At 56.6% G+C, this 12,726-nt stretch overlaps 1 protein-coding gene across 12 annotated transcripts in view; it reads left to right on the top strand.

Moving 5' to 3' along the window:
- Window positions 1-12,726, top strand: part of DOCK6 (dedicator of cytokinesis 6) — a 47,332-nt gene that overhangs the window by 20,557 nt on the left and 14,049 nt on the right. For 8 of the 12 annotated variants that reach the window (XM_045166716.1, XM_045166715.1, XM_045166714.1 and 5 more), the window contains 14 exons: window positions 667-784; window positions 873-943; window positions 1,136-1,274; window positions 1,361-1,462; window positions 2,111-2,197; window positions 2,915-3,146; window positions 3,365-3,526; window positions 4,565-4,728; window positions 5,566-5,670; window positions 7,845-7,937; window positions 8,171-8,266; window positions 8,944-9,084; window positions 12,313-12,426; window positions 12,551-12,721. In XM_045166716.1, the coding sequence (XP_045022651.1) occupies window positions 667-784; window positions 873-943; window positions 1,136-1,274; window positions 1,361-1,462; window positions 2,111-2,197; window positions 2,915-3,146; window positions 3,365-3,526; window positions 4,565-4,728; window positions 5,566-5,670; window positions 7,845-7,937; window positions 8,171-8,266; window positions 8,944-9,084; window positions 12,313-12,426; window positions 12,551-12,721 (1,795 nt within the window). The remainder of the gene's footprint in view (window positions 1-666; window positions 785-872; window positions 944-1,135; window positions 1,275-1,360; window positions 1,463-2,110; window positions 2,198-2,914; window positions 3,147-3,364; window positions 3,527-4,564; window positions 4,729-5,565; window positions 5,671-7,844; window positions 7,938-8,170; window positions 8,267-8,943; window positions 9,085-12,312; window positions 12,427-12,550; window positions 12,722-12,726) is intronic. The other 4 variants (XM_045166712.1, XM_044948130.2, XM_045166713.1 and 1 more) reach the window with 2 other exon arrangements.

Raw genomic sequence — 12,726 nt, forward strand, 5'->3', positions numbered from 1 at the left:
GAAATGGGGGATGATGTGAGCATTACCCCAACAGGCTGCTGGTAAGAAATAAATGAGTCGCTTCACGTCAGGTGCTTAGAACAGAACCCAGCACAGGGTTGGCCCCACATAAGTGTTTGGTGCAATTATTGACGTTATTGTTGCTTAGTATCATTGATATGACAAAGGCTCAGCTGGGAGGCTTGATGCCCCCATTATATAGTTAGGGAAGCAGAGACCCAGGGGCCTGCTGGGGCTTGTACAAGCTTACTGTGGAGGAGGGAGGCAGAGCCCTGACCTCAGCCCAGCTCTTGTCTCCAGCTCTCGCCTCCATTTCCCCAGCTGAGAGACAGGCCATGTAACCCTAGTGGCCTCTTCTGGGGGAAGGGGCAGTCGGGCTCCGGAGCTGGATGAGGGGCAGGTCAGCCTGGCCCTGAGCACCCATGTGTCTCCTCTGCCTCACCATGCACCCTCAGTGGCCCTGAAGTCCCTGTGTATTCCCACCCTCTGTCACTCTGTTCCCCCATCTGTGCTCTGAATGGTACCCATCTATTCCCCACTCTGGACTCACGTCTCCCGCCTGCTGCCCATCACTGTCCCTGACCCAGCCCTCCGTGTCCCGGTGGGGTGGCCAGTGTCCCCCAGGCTCTCTGTCCCTCTGACGTGGCCATGCCCCTGCCCCCGCAGGAGCCTGCTGTACGTGTACCCACACAGCCTCAACTTCAGCAGCCGCCAGGGCTCCGTGCGCAACCTCACCGTGCGAGTGCAGTATATGGCAGGCGAGGACCCCAGCCAGGCCCTGCCGGTCAGTGGCTGGACCCAGGGGAGGTGGACGGAGGTGGGGGGCTGGGGGTTGGTCCCCAGCCAGTCCCTCATGCCTTTGCTCCCCCCAGGTCATCTTTGGCAAGTCCAGCTGCAGTGAATTTACCCGTGAAGCCTTCACACCGGTGGTCTACCATAACAAGTATGTGGGCTGGGGTGGGGGACTGGTGGGGATACAGATGGGCAGGAAGGGGGTGGGGGGATGGGCAGGCTCCTGGAGTGCAAATGGGGGCACCTGAGGCAGACAGCAGGGACAGTGGGGCCCAGCAGAGGGGGTGGGACAGGCAAGGGGGAGCCTAGCCTCCAGCAGAACCCCCCAGCCTGGCCCCGCCAGGTCTCCCGAGTTCTACGAGGAGTTCAAGCTGCGTCTTCCCGCCTGCGTGACTGAGAACCACCATCTGCTCTTCACCTTCTACCACGTCAGCTGCCAGCCCCGGCCTGGCACGGCCCTGGAGACTCCTGTGGGCTTTACTGTGAGCCCCCCACCGCCTCTCCCCATCCATGCCCCGCCCTCCCGGCCCTTGTCCGGCCCCACACCTGACCCCCCGTCTCTCCCCAGTGGATCCCACTGCTGCAGCACGGCCGGCTGAGGACAGGCCCCTTCTGCCTCCCCGTGTCGGTAGACCAGCCCCCGCCCAGCTACTCAGTACTCACACCGGATGTACGTGCCCTGGACCCCCTGCCAACCAGCACCGGGTCCCAAGAACCCCAGTCATGCCCTGCTTTCCTTCCCGCAGCACCCCTGGGCGCCTTGTCCTCTGCTGAGGCCTCATCACACCCACCCCTGTTATTAATCCTGTGTGTCTTCCTGCCCCATCTGTATCCCTCCCTGCTGTGGGGTGTCCCTCGCTTGTTAATGCCCCCCCGCCCCCGCACTCACTGTTCCCCACCAAGACCCCACTGCCTCGCCGCTTCAGGCCCCCGTTTGCAGCCCTGCCTGCCTGACAGTCTCCCCAGAGCACTTCCTCCCCATGGGAATGCTGTGTCAACCTCCCACAAACCCTTTCATTTGCACCCGGGTCCTCATTATGCTGTCTTCTGTTCATTCCCTCCAATAACATTCATCCTCAGTCTCCCTTCTCCTGTGAGCGTCCTGGGCATCCCTGAGCTTGCCCTGTGGACCCCCGTCAGTGCTGCCCACAATCCACCCCCATCTCTGGGCTGGGCTGCGGGGCCAGGGGGCAAGGTGCCCAGCAGTTCCCCCAGGCAGGGCCACAGTCAGGCCACAGTGTCGCAATGGCTGAGCTGGTGGCCTGAGCAGTGGCGGGGGAGGGCGGGCCCGTGCCCACCTGGCGTGTTCCTCCCGCAGGTGGCGCTGCCCGGCATGCGCTGGGTGGATGGTCACAAGGGCGTGTTCAGCGTGGAGCTCACAGCTGTGTCCTCTGTGCATCCCCAGGTAGGGGGCGGGGCCGCAACCCGGGAGTCTGGCCCTGGGGTTGGGCAACAGTTTCCTCTGTCCTGGGAGGCCTGGCCTTGGGCCATGGACGTGACTTTGGTCAGCAAGGCTGGCTCCTGGGAAGCTGCTGACTCAGGCGGGGTAGCCATGCCAATGGCCATCGCAGCTGGAGCTTTGGCCTTTTTTGCATGGTCTCTCCTCTTCCCCCGGCCCCAATTTGTCCCTTGCTATGTCTGCGATCTCTCCTGTCTTTTTTTTTTTATCTATTTATTTTTGGCTGTGCTAGGTCTTCGTTGCTGCACACACTTTCTCTAGTTGCAGTGAGTTGGGGCTCCTCCCTAGTTATGGTGGCTTCTCTTGTTGTGGAGTGCAGGCTCTCGGGCACACGGGTTTTAGAAGTTGCAGTGTGCGGGCTTCAGTAGTTGGGGCATGTGGGCTCTAGAGCCTGGGCTCAGTAATTGTGGTGCACAGGCTTAGTTGCTCCGTGGGCATGTGGGATCTTCTCGGGCCAGGGTTCGAATCCACATCCCCTGCATTGGCAAGTGGATTATTAACTATTGGACCACCAGGGAAGTTCCCTCCTCATTTCTTTTCCATTCACTGGCTTCCAGCCTCGGTGTCTTGACCCACTCAGTCTCCCGCTCAAACCCCAGTCCTACCCTGCTCACCCCTGGTCCTTCCCTGTTCCTACCCCGCTCACCCCTGGTCCCCCACCAGGACCCCCACCTGGACAAGTTCTTCACCCTGGTGCACGTCCTGGAGGAGGGGGCCTTTCCCTTCCGGCTGAAGGACGCGGTGCTGAGTGAGGGCACCGTGGAGCAGGAGCTGCGGGCCAGCCTGGCGGCCCTGCGCCTCGCCAGCCCCGAGCCCCTCGTCGCCTTCTCCCACCATGTGCTGGACAAGCTCGTTCGTCTGGTTGTGCGGCCCCCGGTCATTGGTGGCCAGATTGGTGAGCTGTCACAGACTCAGACTTGAGCTCCCCCATCTAGAGAGTGGGCCCGGGGTCTAGCGGTGACCTCCCATAGCCCATTTATCTCTCTGGGCTCAACTTTCCAATCTGAAAAATGGCCCCTCAGTCCCCTAGTCCCCTGATCTTTTGAAGACCACATGACCCCCCTTGGATCCTGAAGCAGGAGCTTGGAACTTAACCTCTGCTCTGCCTGGCAGTGAACCTGGGTCGTGGCGCCTTTGAAGCAATGGCCCATGTGGTCAGCCTCGTCCACCGGAGCCTAGAGGGTGCCCAGGACACCCGTGGTCACTGCCCGGTGCTGGCTGCATATGTCTACTACGCCTTTCGACTGCCTGGCACAGAGCCCAGCCTCCCGGGTGGTGAGTCTTGGTGGGAGACTCGGGGGCACAGGAAATACCTGAGAGGGAAGCATCCTAAGCAAGGGGAAGGCATGTGCACAGGTCCTGAGGCTGTACAGGCCTTGGTTGGTTTACACAATTTATAGGAGAGCGAGAGAGAGAGAGAGAGAGAGAGAGCTTTGTATCCCAGCCCCAGGACTGTGGTCTCTATAAATTTTATTGACAAGCGATTCAGCCAGTTAGCAAGCAGGGACTGGAGCAGAGCAGCCTGGGTTTGACTCTCAGTTCTGCCTGTAAGCTCTGTGACCTCAGGCAATGCCTTTACCTCTCTTGGCCTGTTTTCCTATCTTTTAACCATTGATAATACTAGTGCCCCTCCCGTGGGGGTGTTAGTAATAATAAATGGCAAGTGAAAGTGTTAGTCACTCAGCGACCCCAGGGACTGTAGCCCCCCAGGCTCCTCCGTCCATGGGATTCTCCAGGCAAGAATACTGGAGTGGGTTGCCATTTCCTTCTCCAGGGGATCTTCCTGACCCAGGGACTGAGCCCAAGTCTCCTGCATTGCAGGCAGATTCTTTACCATCTGAGCCCCTAGGGAAGTCCAAACAGCATGGTGAAATACTTGGCACAGTGAACACTCAGTAAAGTTGGATTATTTTCATTTGCTAAATGATTAATAATAGCCAGTAATCCCTCTGGACACATACAATATGCCGGGCACTCCGTGTTTTTCATCCTTTTCAAAATTGCTATGAGGCAGAGCCACTGTGACACCCATTTTATGGGTGAGGAACCTAGAGGTTTAGAGGCAGAAGTTGACTTTGGGGACTTCCCTGGAGGTCCAGTGGTTAAGACTCTGTGCTTCCACTGCAGGGGACGTGGGTTCAATCCCTGGTCGGGGAACTAAGATCCTTCATGCTGCATGATGCAGCCAAAAGAACAACCCATAACAACAAAAACACAAAGAAAGTGTCTTCACCAAGGGCATCCGACTGGGAAGGGACAGGAGGTCATCAGGGCAGGTGGGCAGGGGGCTAAGCATATTCCTTCCATCCTCAGGGGCCCCTCCAGTGACGGTGCAGCCTGCCACACTGGCCCGTGGCCCTGGCCGCCCCGCCAGCCTCTACCTGGCACGTTCTAAGAGTATCAGCAGCAGCAACCCCGACCTGGCCGTGGCCCCTGGCTCTGTGGATGACGAGGTTTCCCGCATCTTGGCCAGCAAGGTAGGCTAGCGGCCCCTGCTGGCGCCAGCCTCAGGGGTCATGGCTGCTGTGTGGGTGGGTGAAAGATCTCAGTGTTGAAGGAAAATGGAACGACAGACAGCAGCACAGATGAAGACTTGACCCTGGGGGATCCCCTGGCGGTCCAGTGGGTAGGACTCCGCACTTTCACTGCCAGGGGTGCGGGTTCAATCCCTGGTTGGGGAACTAAGATCCCACAAGCCACGCACGTGTGTGTGTGTGTGTGTGTGCGTGTGTGTGTGCTAAGTCACTTCAGTTGTGTCCGACTCTTTGTGACCCAGTGGACCTTAGCCTGGCAGGCTCCTCTGTCCATGGGATTCTCCAGGCAAGAATATTGGAGTGGGTTGCTATTTCCTTCACACAAGCCACACAGAATGGCAAAAAAAAAAAAAAAAAAAAAAAAACTTGACCCTGGACAGCAAGGCTGGGATCTGGCTGTCAGTTTGGGATCTGTGACTTGGATTCTGAGGCTGACCCAAGGATGGGTGACTGGAGCTTGAAAGAAGAGCAGCGTGTACGTAGCGCAGCGGGGTGTTTCCACATGTGCCACACGCATGTATCCACAGGGGGCGTCCTTGTGCACATTGCCCACACACATTGGAGCACGGTTGCGTGTACTCGTGTATTCCATGCACAGACATATGTGGGAGGCATAGACACACATACCTTGTGCGTGTTTTGCACACGTGTATTGCAGGGTCACATGTGGGTGTCCACGTGGGCACATGTGTGGCCCAGGGCAGTGAGCATGGTCTGTGTTTGTTGCTGGTTTCCCTGCCCTCTGCCCACAGACACTCCCATTTACCCATGTATCTCCAGGGTATCGACCGCTCACACTCCTGGGTGAATGCTGCTTATGCTCCGGGAGGCAGCAAGGCTGTGCTGCGACGGGCCCCCCCTTATTGTGGGGCCGACCCCAGACAGGTGCCCTCCCTACCTGACGTGCCCCTGCACGTGCATCACCCCACCTCAGCATGGGCTCCTCCCACCTTCCTGGCTGCTGCCAACTAACCTAGGGGGGCTGCCTGGAGGAGGCAGCAGACCCCCCCCCCCCCCACCTCCTGCCTTCGTTTGGGGCTGTGGCATGGATGTTGTAGGCAACACGGGCATCTTCACCAGCCTTTTGCTGCCACACAGACCACAGCCTCAGGCAGAGACAGAAGGGACAGAGTAGTATCCAAATAGCATGCAATTGATGTGCAGTGACAGAAAGGGAGGGGCAGTATGCAACAGCATGCAAATGACCCAGCCACTCTAACCTCACTTCCTGCATGGCCTCTCTCTCTCCTTAATCCACTCTGTTCAGGAGATTCAGCTGTCCCCTTGACACAGCAACCTGAATGATGCCCAGAGGGCAGAACTGAACCTTGGCTCCCTCACCCCATTCAGGCAGAGGGACCCCTTCCCAGGACCCTGGGTGTGGGGAGGGGCTTTGCCATCAGATAGTCCTAGGATGAGTCCTGGTTCTGTTAGGGGCTCGCTCTGCGCTCCAGGCTTTGAATTTTCAGAAGTAGTGAAGACTCGCTGTTCAGTGCAGCGACCCCAAGCCTGGGAAGGAGTTAGGGCATCGCAGGTAGGACTTTGTTGGGGAGACAGATCCTCGGGCCAGCCTCATCCTTGAGTTGCTGGCTAGTTGGGGAGATTGATGCCCATCAAACAAACGCATGACTATGTAAGTGTAGGAGGTGAAAACGCCTGCAAGGAAGTGAACCGAGACAGGGTGGTCTGAAGAGTCTCTCTCCTAGAAGGTGACCTAAAGAGTGAGATAGAGCCAGCCAGGGACGAGTGGGTGTTCCAGGTGGAGGGAAAGGCTCTGCAGAGGTTGGGAGCAAGCTCAGAGGCCCCTGGGCACCCAAGGCTAGATTCCCTGCACGCTTGGCCCCAGGCCACGTGTTCCAGCTTTGTACCTGTCACCTAGGCAACCTGCACAGCATGGCAACCAGGGGACTGTTCACAGCTTGAGCAGGGGAACTTCTGGGCAGGCTTCTAAGATTTCTGAGAGTCTGGCTTCATGGGCCTTTCCATACCCCCCTGACATTTTTAACAGGCCTCCCCACAGTGCCCTCAGTTCTCTGGGGTGTCAGCTGGGCTTGGAAGGGCACACTGCAGGTGACAAGGTGTCAAGAGGGCAGGCATTCCGGACCTCAGGAGGAGGAGGGGGGAGGCGGCAGTGAGGCTGGCCTTGGCAGGCCTTGGCAGTGGGTGGCCCATCTGATACAGGCCAGGGAGCCCAGGGTGTGTGGCTGGGACTGGGAGCTGTGGGGGCCCCCTCATGCTCGAGGCAGTTCCCAGGGCTGGGCCAGCTCCATCATTGGGTCATCTCCTCTCCCTGTCAGTGGCCTCACCTTCTGACCAGCCAAGGAGGTGGGGAGAGTGGAGCTTGAGCACTCCATGCCCATTTCACAGATGGGGATGCTGAGGCCTGGCGAGGCCCCAAGTAAGGCTGGAGTGGGGCCAGGCCTGGAACGTGGAGCTCTCGGCTGCTCCTGCTGCCTCTCACTATTTCACCTCCTCTGTCCTTATCTTTCTTTTTCTTCTTTCTCCTCCTCCATTCTCCCCTTTAATCTCCTTTGTCTGTACTCTGCGCCCCTGTCTACGCTCTCACTCCTCCTTGTTGCCCTGTCCATCGGTGAACTCATGGACTCACCCTCCACCCTCAACCCCACTCACGCTCCCTGCTCTGACCACGTTATCGTCTCCACCTATGTTGATTTCATTCTCTCCACCCACATGCCCCACCCCCCACCACTTTTCTCTTACTTTTGTCTGCCTGGTCCTGCTCCATCCGTGCTCACCTCTGATGGGCTCCCGTCCACATGCTCACCTGTCCCCTTCACTCTGCTTGTCGCCTCCTTACCGTGTCTTGCTTATTCTCATCTCTTCCATCACTTTCATGCCTTCTCTGTCTGAATCCACACACTGCTGTCTTTATTTATTAACACTGCTCGTTCCATCCACGCCCCCACTGTCCGTCCACATGGGCACACCTCCCCTCCATCCATGCCACCGACCGTCTCTCTTCTCCATCCGTACCGTCTGTACCCACACTAACCACCCCCCACCCCCTACCATCCCATCCCCTCGCCATTCCATCATAGGCCATCGACCGCAGCTCTAGCCGAACCTCTTCCTGCCTCGAGAGCTCCTCCTCGTCCCCGCCCACCACCCAGCCGAGACCCACTATGCAGAAGGTAGTCGGAGATGGGGTGGGTGACTCCACTTTGGGGTCCAGAGCTCCCTTGACCCCCCAAGCCCAGTGGGGTCTGGAGAGCCAGGGAGAGGGCACACTGACTCCTTCTGGCCCCTCTCCTCCTGCATGGCCTCCCATTGCGCTAACCCCGAGCCATCCAGCTGCATCCTCCCGTCACGCTGGGGGTACAGCGTGGGTGCCTCTGCACTCCGTGACCCCTGCCCCTGCCCCCAGCTGCTGCATGAGGAGCTGGCCCTGCAGTGGGTGGTCAGCGGCAGTGCTGTGCGTGAAGCCGTCCTGCAGCACGCCTGGTTCTTCTTCCAGCTCATGGTGAGACTCCCTGTTCCCTGCCCTAGAGCAAGGGCCCCTGGAGAGACTCTCTTAAGGGAGAGAAACCCCCTGAGATTTCATCTAAGCCCCCTGAGAAATGGCCCCAAGAGACCCCCCACATGGAGATAAGAGATGCCTAAGGGAATCTCTCCCTGAAGAGCTCCTGAAACTTACTTGAAACCGCCTCCCCTGTGTGAAGGATTCTCCCCCCATTTTTCCTGTGACAGCATTGAGAAACTACCTAGCAAGGAGACCCACCTCATCCCTAAGAGACAGAAGGAAACTATTGAGATCAGACTTGAACATGCCCCCAGACTCCTCAAGAGGTGCCTTGAACTATTCCTGCTGACAGTAACTGCCCCCACCTCAATCTGGTGGGCCTTGAAGCCCCACCCTCATTCCTACCACCCAACTTTGACCACTGGAGACCAGTTCTAAACCCCACACATGCTCTCTCTGAGCCTCCTACCCCTCTAGCTAGCCCTCACTTAGGCCCCACCCATGGCCTTCTCAGGCCCCGCCCACCATTCTCGGGCCCCACCCACACAGTCAGGTCCCAGGATCCCTTATGCCCACCTTTAACCCACCTCAAGCCATCACTCACAGTCCCCCAAGTTCCACCCCCTTCTGGCGAGCCACCTCCACCTCCACCCCCTGTCCTCTCGTTCGGCCCCCAGGTGAAAAGCATGACGCTGCACCTGCTCCTGGGTCAGAAGCTGGACACGCCCCGCAAACTTCGCTTCCCTGGACGCTTCCTGGACGACATCACAGCCCTAGTGGGCTCTGTAGGCCTGGAGGTTATCACCCGTGTCCACAAGGTGAGGGGTGTGGGGCCTCCGTGGTGTGTGTGGGGGGCGGGGGTGCTGAGGGAAGACATGGAGCCAGCCAGGTGGGGTGCCAATCTGCCTGGTGCTTCCTGGCTGCAAGACCACAAATCCCATTCACTGGATGGGTCTGTTCACTCAACATCTGTTTCTTAAAGCACCTACTGTGTGCTTTACAGCCCTAGGCTGGAAACTAGAGACAGACAGTGGTGACCAAAGCAGACCCAGTTCCTTGCCTTCATGGAGCTGTTAGGGAGAGATTTGAAGGAGGTAAAGAAGCAGTCTATGTGATATCCAAGGAAAGAATGTTCTAGGCAGTGGGAACAGCAGTTGCAAAGGCCCTGGGGCAGGACCTGCCTCTGTTAGAAAGCAGTGAGCCTGAGCCTATGCTTCAGGCTGCAGTGGAGTTAACCAAAGACGGGAATAAGAGTTGGGGAGGGCAGGGAGCTGGCAGGGCAGATCCATTAGCCCTTGCACAGTGCCAGTATACAGTAAGTACTCAATAAATGGACATTGATATTTGAAACCTTGACAATTATCCAGACGCTGAACCACTGATTCTAGTGCTCACAGGAGCTGTGCAGACAATAATGATGATAATTGTGCGTTTGTTGAGCACTTGCTGTGTACCTAAATACTTTAGATGGATCCCATCATTAAACTCTCCCAACAGCTTCATGAACTTAGTGTTATTGTTTTCTCCATTTTACCAATGGAGAAACTCAGGCAGAGAATGACTAATAACCTGATATCACATGACTGGGAAGGGGCAGAATGGAGATCTGAACCCTCACCATCAGCTTCAGTTGGGAGAGTAGGGCTTCTGGTGGACCAGAGGGCATGTGCCCACTGGCTGTGGCCAGAATGTTTGATTTTTTTAATAAGTTTGTTTATTTATTTTGGTTTTTTGTATAGCTTTATTTAATTAATGTATTTATTTTGGGGAGTGCTGGTAAAGAAAGGCTCGCACCTTGCTTTAGTTCCGGAGAGTGGGGTCTGCCCTCTAGTTGCGCTGTGCAGGCTTCTCGTTGTTGTGGAGCACAGGCTCTAGGGCACGCAGGCTTCAGTGGTTGTAGCACGTGGGCTCCGTAGTTGTGGCTCCGAGGCTCTAGAGCACAGGTTCAGTAGTTGTGGCACATGGGCTTAGTTGCTCCGAAGCATGTGGGAATCCTCCCGGATCAAGGATCGAACCTGTGTCTCCTGCATTGGCAGGTGAATTCATAACCACTCAGCCACCAGGGAAGTCTAGAATGTCTGATTTCCAAAGAGAAAGGGGACTTCTGTATTTGATGGGAATTTTCCAGATGTTTGAAATGCCAGTCCAGCCCAAGCTGGCTCTTGTGCAATTCCGCTTGACCTTTGGGCTGATCTCAAAGGCCTTGACCTGGTTGCACCAAAGTCTCCCTAAGAGCTAAGCTCCAGATTACGAGGAAACCCCCCTTCAAGAAGGCTACGGGGAAGAACAGCACCCTTGAGGAGCAGCTTCGTCACAGCCACTGGGGGGGCATTGGTGACGGGTCCCAGTGGTCATTCCTTCACTGGACATTTATGGAGCATCCAACTATATCAGGCTCAGTGCACCAGGCAGACCCTGTCTCTGCCCTCCTGTGGACTTGGAGCTCAGGCGGGTTTTGTATTTTGTCTCTGGGTCACAGGACCTGAGAACCCCTGAGGCTAACTTCTGAGGCCATAGGGTAACTCACGAGAACAGGAGGGCAGCTGGGCCTTGAGGCCATATCAGCCTCCTTGCTGTTCCTCCACTTGCTGGGCACTTCCTGCTCCAGGGCCTTTGCACTTACTGTTCCTTTTTTCTCATCCTTCAGGCTTCCCCCCCCCCTTTTTTTTTTTACTTAATTAATTTGTTTTTGGCTGTGATGGGTCTTCATTGCTGTAAACGAGTTTTCTCTAGTTGCAGCAAGCAGGGGGCTACGCTCCAGTTTGCAGTGCTCAGGCTTCTCGTGGTGGTGGCTTCTCTTGTCTTGGCCACCTGATGCTAAGAGCCAACTCATTGGAAAAGAATCTGATGCTGGGAAAAATTGAAGGCAAAAGGAGAAGAGGGCAGCAGAGGATGAAATGGTTAGATAGCATCATTGACTCAGTGGACATGAATTTGAGCAAACTCCCGGAGATAGTGAAGGACGGGAGCCTGACATGCTGCAATCCATCAGATCACAGAGTCAGATACGACTTTGCGAATGAACAACTCTTGTTGTAAGCACAGGCTCAATAGTTGGTAGAATATAGGCTTAGTTGCTCCAAAGTGCATGGGATCTTCCCGCTTCAGGGATTGAATTTGTGTCCTCTGCATTGATAGGCAGAAGCTTAACCACTGGACCACCAAGGAAGTCCCCAGGCTTCTTTTGAAATAGCATCTTGTTAGGTGTCTTTGAAACATGTAGAACTATCTGGAATACTTTTATCAGTTAGGGCAAAAGTTAATTTGCTTGAATATCATCACAAGCGGTTTAAATGTGACCAGAGTTTATTCCTGAGCGTAAGTGGGTTGCAGGGAGCTCCACAGTGTGGGCCTGGCCATCTCAGTTCATCATAGTACCCAACACATCAGGTGGTGGGAACAGGAGGACCAGCCACATCACTTTTCTCAAATTCCATTGGCCAGAATATGGTCACGTGATTTTTCTCAGCTGCAAGGAAGGCTGGGAAATGTAGTCCCTACCCAGCTCTGAACTCTGAGAAAGGGTCCCAGTACCTAAGAGAGGATATGGGAGCAGGGGAGGTTAGCAGCCAGTCTCTGCCATCTGTTTTGTCTTACTGAAATCTGGTGAGAGAAGGGACTTCCCTGGTGGTCCAGTGGCTAAGACTCGGTGCTCCCCATGCAGGGAGCCCAGGGTTTGATCCCTGGCCAGGGAACTAGATCTCACATGCTGCAATGAAGACCTAGCACAGCCAAATAAATAAATACTTATAAAAATAAATAAATAAAATCTGGTGAGAGAAGAAAAAAGAGTGCCCTCAACAGAGCTGGATGGAGAGAAGACACCTACCTGAGGGGGAAGGGAAGAGCTAGTCAGAGAGAGGAGGACAACCAGGCAGGCCAGGAGTCTGGAGCTGAGACAAGGGCGTGTCAAGGAGGCCCAAGGCTTTGTGGCAGTGACCCGGCTCCTGGAGGTCACTGGTGGCCTTGGCAAGAGCCAGGCCCAGGGCAGGGACTGAGGCTCCATGGGGCGAGTGGGCGTAGGCTGACAGGCCCTGTGCCCCCAGGACATGGAGCTGGCCGAGCGCCTCAACGCCAGCCTGGCCTTCTTCCTCAGCGACCTGCTGTCCCTGGTGGACCGCGGCTTTGTCTTCAGCCTGGTCCGGGCTCACTACAAGCAGGTAGGAGTGGGCGAGGCGGGCACGGCGCACCTGCAGGAACGTGGGGGGCTGGCAGTCCTCCAGGGGACGTGGGTGGAGGGTGGGCAGAACCATGTAATGTCTCCTGCCAACCCCTCCCCTGCAGGTGGCCACACGGCTGCAGTCGGCCCCCAACCCGGCAGTGCTGCTGACGCTGCGCATGGACTTCACACGCATCCTGTGCAGCCATGAGCACTACGTGACCCTCAACCTCCCCTGCTGCCCTCTGTCGCCCCCAGCCTCGCCCTCGCCCTCTGTGTCCTCCACCGCGTCCCAGGTGGG

This window comes from Bubalus bubalis, chromosome 9 (assembly GCF_019923935.1).
Source record: "Bubalus bubalis isolate 160015118507 breed Murrah chromosome 9, NDDB_SH_1, whole genome shotgun sequence".
NCBI classification, from domain to species: Eukaryota; Metazoa; Chordata; class Mammalia; order Artiodactyla; family Bovidae; genus Bubalus; species Bubalus bubalis.